Below are 11,737 nucleotides of genomic sequence, written 5' to 3' on the forward strand. Positions count from 1 at the left end.
AACAACAACAACAACAACAACAGTAATACACTGATCTTCTATGAGAGCAAAGCGATGTTTTTTACAACAAAGACTGTTATTATATATGGAGTCAGAAATGTCAATATAATAATAATAATAATAATTTGTTTTATTTATATACCGCTATTCCAAAGATCATAGCAGTGAACAGCAAGTAAGCTAATTAGCAAGTAAGCTAATTTGCCCCCAACAGTCTGGGTACTCATTTTAGCGACCTCGGAAGGATGCAAGCCTGAGTTGAGCTTGGGCCCTTTTGCTGGTCTTGAACTCGCAACCTTGTGGTTTTGAGTGAATGGCTGCAGTACAGGCATTTAACCACTGCGCCACCAGCTGGGTGTATCCAATATATCCAAGCTGGGTTCAGAAAAGGAAGAGGCACTAAAGTTTATACAGTGGATCCTTGTTATACGCTGGGGTTTGGTTCCAAGATTCCCCGTGTATAACAAAATCCATGTATGCTCAAGTCCCATTAAGTATAATGACATAGCAAAATGGTGTCCCTAATAAAAAATGGAACATCAAGGTAAATTTATACTTTTTTGGAACATTTTCAAACCGTGTATGCTTGAATCCATGTATAAAAAATCCGTGTATAAGAAGGGCCGACTGTATTACAAACATACATTGGTCAATGGACCTTACCAAATAATTTCAGAAGAAAATCCACCAGTGCTTCATAGATTACTACAAAGCCTTTGATTGTGGAGATTAAGAAAAACTATGGCATGCTCTAAACAATATGGAAGTGTCACAACATCTGATTGTCCCAAAGTTCAACTCTCAGGCCACAATATGGAAAAACAGGTTTCCAATTGGCAAGTGGATCAAACAAAGGTGTACGTTATCACTCTATTGTTCATATGCAGAACAGATCATATAGAAAGCAGTGTTAGACTTGGAGAAAGGAGGTGTAAAAATTGAGGAAGAAACATCAGTAATTTAAGATACACAAGTGATGCTGTATTACTTGCAATAAATAGCAAAGACAGAAAGTACTGATGAAAGCTGAGTAAGTATGTGCAAAAGCAGAGTTTCAAGAGAAAATTGAGAAACAAGATTTATATAATATAAAAGTTAGTGATGAAATCAACATTTTCATGATTTTGCATACCTCTTTTGGTCATTAACAAAAATGTAGACTGTAGTTATGAAATCAGAAGAAGAGTAAGACTTAATGAAGAAATCAGGTAAGATCCTCAAGTGTAGAGATAATATAATTGAATATAAATGTTAGGATCACTACATAGTATTTCTGATTAGTATGTATGGATGTGAAAGCTGGACACTGAAAAAAGCTGACAGGAAAAAGAAAATCAATTCATTTGAAATATGATGCTGGAGGAAAGTCCATCAGATATCATAAAGCGCCAAAATAGACTAATAAATATGTCTGGAACCAATCAAGCCCAAACTCTTACTAGAAACCAAAATTACTAAACTGCATCTATCATACTTTGGACTCATCATGAGATGTAATGACACAATGGAAAAGATAATAATGCTCAGCAAAACTGAAGGCAGCAGAAAAAGAGGAATACCACCCACTTTATAGATGTATATACTGAATAAAGAAAACCATGTCCCTGAATTTTACAAGCTGAGCAAGGCTGTTAATAACAGGGTGTAGGTCTTTCACAGGACCACAAAAAGTCAAGGCTGACATGACAACACACACCAATGACAACCACATCATCATCATCATCATCATCATCATCATCATCATCATCACATTTATGTATATTGCGCCATAGCACTTTACAAAGGAGTTAAACAATCCAAAAATAAAAACAAAGCCTGCCTACGGCACACAATTTAAAACCACAAGCAAGATTTTAAAATTAATAAAATATTACTATAACAAGGCTAAAAAAACCTATAACATGTAAATTAAAACAAATAATATGGACATAAAATCAAGATGAAAGTTGGAAGGCTTCCCTGAATAGAATAGTCTTTAGTTTAGACTTAAAGTAATCTAGAGACGTGGTGGTCCACAAATTCATGGGAAGGAGATTCCAAAATTAGGGGGCAGTGTGGGAGAAGGGGTGTATCTGAGTGGGGGCAGAGGAAATCCTTGGGTGAATAAGCAGCCCCGAATCACTAGAGCACAGAGAGTGAACAGAAAGATAAGGGGAAACAAGTGCTGACAGGTAGACGGGGGCCAAACCATGAAGGGCTTTCAAAGTTAGTACAGTCGTCCCTTCCCTTACACAGGAGATCCGATCTGGACCCCTCCGCGTAAGGGAAAAAACACGGATGCTCAAGCCCCATTCAAATGAATGGGGCTCGTGCCTGCGATGGTGCAATGGCGGTACACATGCCACGGGAGTGCACACTATTGTTTTCTTCCAGCACACGTCTCCCTTGCTTCCTGCGCGGCTTCCAGCATATGCTGGAAGCTGTGTAAAATGCGGACGCACTGTAATAACAGCTTATAACAGATTTTAACTATATAAAACAATACACATTCTGGTGTCTCCTTTTCATGCGGTCTTGGTCTTGCGTTCTTGGTACATACTAAGTTTCTGGACAGATAAGAGTCAAATGAAGCTGAATCCAATCAAAGCTAAAATATGATGACTGTTAAGATTGATTTAGACATCTCTTGATGAAGGGGTTCAGTTTTCCCTGGCCATTAGGCCTACAGTTGTAAAATGACTGGCCTAAAGTAATCTGAACTAAGGTAATTTGCTTCTATCCATCTATGACAGGGGTAGGCAACCTACGGCCTGCGGGCCACATATGGCCCGCCGAGGCCTTGGGGCCGGCCCCAGCTGGGTCCTGCCGCCATCTGCCGCCTGGAGGTGCTGCTGGGAGGGGGGCGCCTCCGCCCGAGCAGAGTGGGGATGAGGGGGTGGCAGTGGCGCGGTGCCTTCCCTGAGGCGAGGGTCCAGCCGCGGCGTTCAGCCTCCAGGAACTCCTCCTCCCCTTCTTCATCTTCCTCGGCTGCTCCTCCCGAGAGCAAGTACCTGGGCGAGGAAGACGGGATGCAGCCCGGGCAGCAGAGGCCCAGCCAAGGGAAAAGGAAAGGGCCAGTGCGGCCTCCCACTGAAGAAGAAAATGGACCCTGCCTATGGCTAGCTTGTGTGTGAGTGATAGAGAGAGAGAGAGAGAGAGAGAGAGTTGGAGGAAGAGGAGGAAGGCAGAGAAAAAACGGAGGAGAAAGAAGGGAAACCCCTGCCTTTCCCTTCCTTCCTTGTCCTCTTTCTCCTGTTTTTTTCTGCTTTCCTCTTCCTCCAGCCGCCTCTATCCTTCTCTCCCCAGAGTTTGCTTCCAACTCTCTCCTTCTCTCTCTCCTTCTCTCTCTCTGTCTCTCACACACAAAAGCTCTGTCCCCACTTTTCTTTCCCTCCCCCCCCGCTTCCCCTCCTTTGAGTAAGAGTAGGAGAGAGGAGGCAGCCACGTGGCTGTTGTTGTTGTGTGCCTCCATTTCCAACTTATGGAGACCTTGAGGCAAAACTATCATGGGGCTCTCAGGCCCAAAACACATTTTGCAGAAATAACCCACTTTGAGGCCGCTTTAACTGCCTTAGCTCAGTGCTAAGGAATCCTGGAAATTGTAGTTTATTGTGGCACCACGAGCTCTCTGACAGAGGCTAAATGTCTCACGAAACTACAGTTCCCAGAATTCCCTAGCATTGTGCCAGGGCAGTTAAAGCAGGCTCAAACTGGATTATTTCTGCTTTATGTTTTGGGCCTCAGAGGGGATTTTTTTGCCTTTGCCATTGTCTTCTCCTGAAGCCGAGAGAGTGCGATTTTCCAAAGAGGGAACCCAGTGGGTTTCCATGGCCAAGTGGGGACTCAAACTTTCGGGGGCAGACAGAGTTGTTGTTGTTGTGTGCCTTCAAGTCGTTTCGGACAATGGCAACTCTAAGGTGAACCTATCATGGAGGTTCCTTTGCAAAGTTTTTCAGAGTAGGTTTATCATGATTCCTCCTGAGGCTGAGAGAGTGTGGCTTGTCCAAGAGCACCAAGTGGGTTTCCATGGATGAGCAGGGCTTCAAACTCTGGTCTCCAAGTACACAACTCAAACCACTGAACCATGCTGCCTCTCTGTATCTTCTGTGTTTTTAAAATGCTTGTTGTTGTATGCCCGCAAGTCGTTTCCAATTTATAGCTATACGTATATATCTGTGGGTGGGTGTGCATGTGTGTGTGTGTGTGTGTGTGAGAGAGTGTGTTATATATAAATAGATGTGTTGGTGTATGTATGTGTGGGAGACACACATGGGTGTGGATGTATGCGTGTTTCTGTGTATATGTGTGTATGTGTATGTATATATGGGGCAGACTCTGCACACTAAGTCTAAGGGGAAGCTGTAAAGGGTTGTTGTTGTTATGTAGTTGTGTGCCTCCACTCTCCTCCCCCTCCAGCTCTCTGTTAGTGGTGAGGAGGTTGTTGTTGTTGTTGCTGCTGCTGCTGTACACCTTCAGTCTATTTCCAACCCTGGCACAAAGTTTTTTGGTGAGTTTCTCCAAAGAAGGTTTGCCAGTGTCTCCCTCTGAGGCTGAGAGAATGTGATTTTCCCAAGGTCTCCCAGTGGGTTTCATGGGGTTTCCTTTTAGAGATTTATATATAAATAGATGTGTGGGTGTATAAATGTGTGTGAGTGTGTGTGTGTATGCATGTGTGGATGTGTATATGTGTGGGTGGGTATAAATGTGGGTGTAAATAGTGGGTGGGTGTATATATATATATATATATATGTGTGTGTGTGTGTGTGTGTGTGTGTGTATTTTTGTTTGGGTGTGTTTGTATACACACACACACACACATATACACACACATATATATATGGGGACAGACTCTGCCCCACTACGTCCAAGGGGGAGCTGTAAAGGGTTGTTGTTGTTACTGTAGTTGTGTGCCTTCAAGTCCTTTCTGACCTATGTGGCAACCCTATAGTGGGGTTTTCTTGGCCATTTTCTTTAGCGGAGGTTTGCCCTTGTCATCTCTTGCGGCTGAGAGAGTGTGAATCAGTGGGTTTCCATGACCAAGCTGGGATGAGAACCCCAGTCTACAAAGTTATCCAATGGTCAAACCACTATGCTAGTTCCTTTTTATCATCCTCTATTCTACATTGTAGAAATAATCCAGTGTGACACCAATTTTTAAGTCCTGTACGTAGTTCCATTCTTTGGAGTGCTGGGATTTGTAGTTTTACTTCGGCCTTCTTTGCAAAAGAGTGCTGGTGCCTCATAGAACTACTAATCTCAGGATTCTGTAGGATAGAGCCTTGGCAGTTAAAGTGGTCTCAAACAACGCTACTTCTACAGTGTAGTTGCAGCCTACATTAGAGCCACTGAATTGATGGAATCCTACTTGTTCATTCACTATTCATTCAGCAATTGATTGAATGTTTTTTTTTCTTAGTTGGGAATAACCAACAGGAATTTATTTATTTGTTTGTATTTTATTTATTTTATTTGGTTTATACAGTATGTGGCTTTTCTGTCCAGGAGGCTGTCCAAAAGATCCCTGATTTTGAGCAGGATTGTGGTTGTTTCTGACTTACTGTGACCTAAGGGTTTCCTTGACAAGGTTTTATAAGTATTTTTCCCTCTTTTTGCTATGGCATACTCTGAGGCTGAGAGAGTGTGGCTTGCCTCTATTTTTGTGTGCTTTCAAGTCTTTCCCAACTTAGGGCAACCCTGATTTTCTTCACATGAGGTTTGGGTTTGCTGAAGGCTGAGAGAATGTGACATGTGTGTGTGTGGTGCCTACAAGTTGCTTCTAACTTATGGTGACCCTAAGCAGAAAATATTATGTGGTTTTCCTGGCAAATTTCATCAGGGGGATTTATTATTGCTAGTCTGAGGCTGAGAGAGTGTGCCTTGGGTTTTTACCTGGATGTCCCACCCCCAGAAGGCAGAGGTCCTGCTCCCTAGAGGGCAGATGCCCCTCCCCAGAAGCCTTGCCCCCAGAGGGAGGAAGTCCCGCCCCTGGCATCCAGTGCCACCCAGTGAAGAGATACCTTTGAGTTTGGGCACTCAGTTTCGAAAAGGTTCGCCATCACTGGGCTAGAATAACTCTATTATTTATTTATTTATTTTTAAATTTTTAAATTATTTATTTTTTTGGCTTCGGCCCCCCAGTTGTCTGAGGGACAGCAACCCGGCCCCCATCTCAAAAAGGTTGCCTACCCCTGATCTATGATGATATGGAGGAAGGCAGAATGTAATGTAGTCTACTAACCTTGAATAGTTGCCAGTGTACTGTTGCTCATCAGCGCTGGGCTGAGAGCACCGCCTAGTGTCCCTGGATTGAGACTGAGTAAGGCACCTCTGTAATTGCAAAACAGAAATCAAAAACAAGTTGAAGAATGCTAATTGTTCAGATGACTGTTTTAGAAGAAAGAATTTAAGGGCCATGTAGAAATTTGCTTTATAGTTTAAACAGAAGAACTGTCAACATTATAATATTCATTAAAAAGAACAAGACATTGCACAGGGCAGAAGAACATTTCTGAAAAGACAAAGACATGTCTACAAGAGCTGTAAAAACGGTTTCATTCATTCATTTGTTCAATTTATATCCTGCGTTTCTCCCAAGAAAATAGGATTCAAGATGCCCTACAGGAAAATTAAGGTCCAAAACACACTGCATAAGTAATCCAGTTTGAGACCGCTTTAACTGCCTAGCTCTGCTGCCACAACAAACTACAATTCCCAGGATTCCCTAGCACTGAGCCAGGGCAGTAAAAGTGGTCTTGAATTGGATTATTTTCTGCAGTGTGTTTTAGACCAATGTAATCCAAAAATAATTAAAACATAAAATGAATACAGGAATGACATATTTAGAACACAATGTAAAATTTTTGAAATGTTATTTAAAATGTTCTGATACATCTTTAAAATAGATACTACTTACCCAGCTGCAAACTGCGAGGATGCCATCAAGTTTGGATTTAGTCCTGCTGCAGCTGCCATGGCAGCAAGACTTGCATTTGCAGGCAACTGTGCAGCTCCTTGTAGTGCAGCTGCTGCTGCAGTTTGCAACCCAGAAGCAGTTACCATCACCTGACTGGTTCCAATTGCTGAGGATAGGGGAGTGGAAGTTGTCTGCGTTGTGCTGGTCTCACTGGCACTGGATGCCTCAGAAGTGGAAGCAGAAGCAGAAGGTGAGGGACTCAGGGAAGGTGAAGTTACTGCCGAGGACGCAGGAGGTGCTGTAGAAATCACAGTTGCTGTATTGTTGGGGATGGTTTCTGTGGTGCCTGAAATGATGAATTTAATTAAGACAAATCCTGTAAGAGGCCTGTGTGCACACTGAATGCAGAGCACAAGAGCACAAGGAAGAGATATTATTCAGAATGAATGACAGGTTGAAGTACATATGTTCTAAAAGGGTTGAGTGGCTCAGTCAGAATGGATCTTAATTAAAAGGGCCAGACAGAAAAAGACTTCATATTCCAAGAAAACAGAGGTCTTAGTAGTAGATTAACATTCCAACAGAAAGATCAAACAACCAAAACCAAAGCCTTAGCAAGGAAGAACCTTGCTGCTTGATAGTCTTTCTGTACTGGTATGACTTGGTTTGGGTAGGGTTACATTCCCCCCAAAACATCAGAGTTCTCTTTGATTCTATGTTGCTTGTAGAGGCTTAGGCAACAGCAGTTGGTGGTCTGACCAAGAGTGGGTCTCACCCCACCAATGCAGGATCAGATGCCAGCTCCAATCATGGGCTGCTGAGATTCTCAGGGGATGACAGTGACAAGCAGTAAATTACTAGCTTGAGCTGGCTCATCAACTACACCCAAGTTATTCATGCTCCTGTTACCACCAGATGTGGTTGCTATAACATGTTACAGTGTATATGCTGGGGTTTGGTTCCAGGATCCCCTGTGGATAACAAAATCCATGGATGCTCAAGTCCCATTAAATATAATGACACAGCAAAATGGTGTCCCTCATAAAAATGGAAAATCAAGATTTGATATTTGAAATTTATACTTTTTTTGAACATTTTCAAACCATGGATGCTTGAATCCGTGTATAAGAAGGGCCGACTGTATATATAGGGAAGTCCTTGAAACATTAACCACCACAGAATGCTCTAACCACATTATGACCTGGATTTTCTGTTTCCAGTGTCAATTTAAGAGACTGGAGCTAACCTTTAAAACCAGCAGTAATCCATCATTTTACCCTTGGGACCCTCCTTTATATTGTGCTCCCTCCCTCACTATAGTATATGAATAAAAATATTTTATTTAGTGTGCGTATTTTCATTTGCACATTCATGTATATTAATGATTTTACATTTTATAAGGAAATAACATAGTTCAAATTAGGGTCCAAAGTGTACTACAGAAATAATCCAGTTTGAGACTGCTTTAAGTGCTCTAGCTCAGTGCTAGGGTATCCTGGGAATTGTAGTTTATTGTGGCACTAGAGCTCTCTGACAGAGAAGGCTAAATGTCTCACAAAATTACAGTTCCCACAATTCCCTAGCACTGAGCCAGGGCAGTTAAAGTGATCTCAAACTGGATTATTTCTGCAGTGTGCTTTGGACCTAGAACAGATTTATTTAATTAAATTCAATATTTAACTCAATGCATGTATAAATTTGGGAAGGAAGGATCAGGACCTCCAAGTTTCTACATACCACCTAACCCTTTGGGAAACACTATTTAAAACAACACACAAGTTGGAACATGAATATAAAGATTCAACAAATGTCGACTAAGAGCAAAGTATTTTCTGGTGAGACATTAAATTTGTAGAAAACTCTCCTCAGATAGGCATGACTGGCTGACTTGGGATAGCTTTCATTTTTCCAACCCCCTTTATTTCTCAAATATAGCTGTTATTTTAAGCTGCTTTTACTTGCAGTGCTTTCTTTTCAACCTATTTATTGTACTCTGTAATTTTATGTTTTATTTTGCAAGCTGCCCTAAAGATATTTATTTATTAAGGGGAAGGTCATGCATTCTTAAAATACACAAACAAAACTGCTACCAATAATTTTTGGGGGGATGTTTTCTGTTGCATTTAGTTGTATATTGATTTGTCATTTCACTTCATAAGCATTTTATTTTAACAGGCATTTTTTTTGTCTAAGTATATAGAGGGAATGAACATACAAACAGCCGTATTTCCAGTTCATGGCCCAATGAATATAAAATATATCAAGTCAGCATAATGTAAGAAAAAGGTCCATTACATAGCTGAACACAGTTTTGCTTCATGGAAGGCATTTTTCTGTGGTAAAATCCAAAGTATTCTTTCATACCCTGTTTGCCCATTCATGATTGGTTGTATTTGTCACCTGCCATGAAGGAAGATGTACAAGGCCTAATCAATCATAGGCTTTGACTGACCTATGAATAATGCATGGGATCTCTTGGATGGAAGAGATTTCATACATTATCTAGTCCAAGCCCTTATGGTGGAACAGATCTGTTACTCCATTATCCTTGAATAGTAACCATGAAACTGCCACTTCAAAACCACTGAAATAAAGTGAGAAATGGCTGTTTTTATGGTACTCAGCTCTGCTCCAATTTTTTTGAAAATGTTTTTTAAAAGATGCCCCCAATGCCCCCTGGGGACTATGGATGGTAAATTTCCAGGGCTTGACTTTCTTGCCACTTTCTAACCCTCCAGACCTTACTTCAAGGCTAGAAAGGCAAAACATGGCAAATTTGTCCACCACATTGCTTGGGGCATTGGTAAGGCATTTTTGTACAAAAATAAAAATAAAAATTTGCTTTTGGGGGTGTGTTGGTGGAGGGGGAGCAGCCCCCAAGAACTCTTGGGGGGTAATGTATTTTGATCCAAAGCAGTATACAGTAGCTTCCTATGTGTCATAGCAAAAGAAACCCATAGTCAAGATAATGCATGAAATAGTGAATGTCCTGCTGTCATATGATACATTGCTGCATACACATTTAAACGTATGGGCATTCTAAACCATGATGGTTTGGAGCACTGTAAGTAAGCCTATAATGCTGACAACATATAGTCTCAGAATAATGGAATTTGAAGAGGTCTCATGGGCCACTGAGTCCATCCCCCTGTTAGATGCAGGATCTCCAACTAGAGCAGGGGTAGGCAACCTTTTTGAGCTGGGGGCTGGGTTGCTGTCCCTCAGACAACTCGGGGGGCCGAAGGCGCGGGGGGTGGAGCTTCCACCCTCCGGGGGCGGGGGCCGCACACCGGGGGCGGAGCTTCCAGTCTCCGGGGGTGGAGCCGCACGCCGGGGGCAGAGCTTCCACCAAAGCCCCACGGGGAGGAGGAGGCGTGTGCCCGCCCTCTCCTCCTCGGTCCCTTTCTGGCCAAACACCCCCAACCTTCATTCCAAAACACACACAACAGCACATTTGTGCATTTCACATGGCTTTACCTAACATGGCCTCTTGCATATTTCAGAGGCTTATTCCATAACCAAACCCCTTGGGTTTAACACTTAGCATGGTTTAACATGACTATGCATATTGAACATGTCAAGGTGGTTTCACCGTTCTTGCACCAAGTGTACTTCTCAAAAGTGTGTACTTGGTCAAGGGACTTTGGTTTTTCTTCACTGCGCATGAGTTTGTAAAAATCACAGCAATTTACATTGGCCTTGCCTCAGAGGCTTTCTGATATCAATATCACCATTAAAGAACCAAAAACACACAGAAAAGGCACTTTGGAAAGTCACACTCTCTTGGCTTCAGAAACAGTGCGTGCATGCCTCTCAAGCTGACTCATATCATCATGATCATCATCATCATCACCACCACCACACTATCACTGTCAAAGCAAGGGAGACTTGTTAGCATTAAAAGCACCCAAAACACACTTTGGAAGGTGACACTCTCTCAGCTTCTGAAACAGTGCTTGCATGCCTCTGAAGCTGACTCATATCATCATCACCACCACCACCACCACCATCACACTATCATTGTCAAAGCAAGGGAGACTTGTTAACATTAAAAGCACACAAAATAAAATAAAAAAAAACCTTGAGGCCTCTGGCCACTCACCACCTCTTCCTTCCTCCTCTTCCTCCTCCTCCTGCCCCCTCCTCCTCCTCGTCCTCCCTCCTCTTCCTCCCTCCTGCTGCCTCCACCTCCTTTTCTTCCTCTTCCTCCTTCTGCTGCCCCCACCTCCTCTTCCCTCTCCTCTTCCTCCCTCTGCTGCCCCCTCCTCCTTTTCTTCCTCTTCCTCCTCTTCTTCCCTCTGCTGCCCCCTCCTCCTTTTCTTCCTCTTCCTCCTCTTCCTCCTTCTGCTGCCCCCTCCTCCTTTTCTTCCTCTTCCTCCTCTTCCTCCTTCTGCTGCCCCTCCTCCTCTTCCTCCCCCCTCCTCCATGCACCGCGCGACCTGGGGAGGCAGGGAGAAGACAGAGGAGATGGAGGTGGGCGGCGCTGGGAGGCAGGGAGGGCGGTGCGGGGCCCCGCAGGGAGGCAAGGAGGGCAGCGCAGGGCCCCGTGGGGCTTCCCCCTTTGCCTCCTCTTCCTTCTCCTCCTCTTCCTGCGCGGCCTGGGGGTGGGGCGGAGGAGGCAGAGGAGAACTAGGTGGGCGGCGCTGGGAGGCAGGGAGGGCGGCGCGGGGCTCCCCCATTTGCTTCCTTTTCCATGGCGGAGGAGGAGGAGGGCCGTGTGGCCTGGGGAGGAGGAGGTGGAGGAGGCGGCGGCGGCAGGACCGGTCCTGCCGCCTCCGTGGGCCGCATCAGGCCTGCGGGCCGGGGGTTGCCGACGCCTGAACTAGAGCATCCCCAACAGGTAGA

General features: G+C 43.8%; 1 protein-coding gene across 1 annotated transcript in view; it reads right to left on the reverse strand.

Moving 5' to 3' along the window:
* Nucleotides 1–11,737, reverse strand: part of POU2F1 (POU class 2 homeobox 1) — a 143,664-nt gene that overhangs the window by 15,573 nt on the left and 116,354 nt on the right. Inside the window, exons 13-14 of the mRNA XM_042457143.1 lie at nt 6,893–7,290; nt 6,218–6,306 (exon numbers count right to left, since the gene is read on the reverse strand). Of these exons, the coding sequence (XP_042313077.1) occupies nt 6,218–6,306; nt 6,893–7,290 (487 nt within the window). The remainder of the gene's footprint in view (nt 1–6,217; nt 6,307–6,892; nt 7,291–11,737) is intronic.

Source organism: Sceloporus undulatus, chromosome 3, assembly GCF_019175285.1.
Source record: "Sceloporus undulatus isolate JIND9_A2432 ecotype Alabama chromosome 3, SceUnd_v1.1, whole genome shotgun sequence".
Taxonomy (NCBI): Eukaryota; Metazoa; Chordata; class Lepidosauria; order Squamata; family Phrynosomatidae; genus Sceloporus; species Sceloporus undulatus.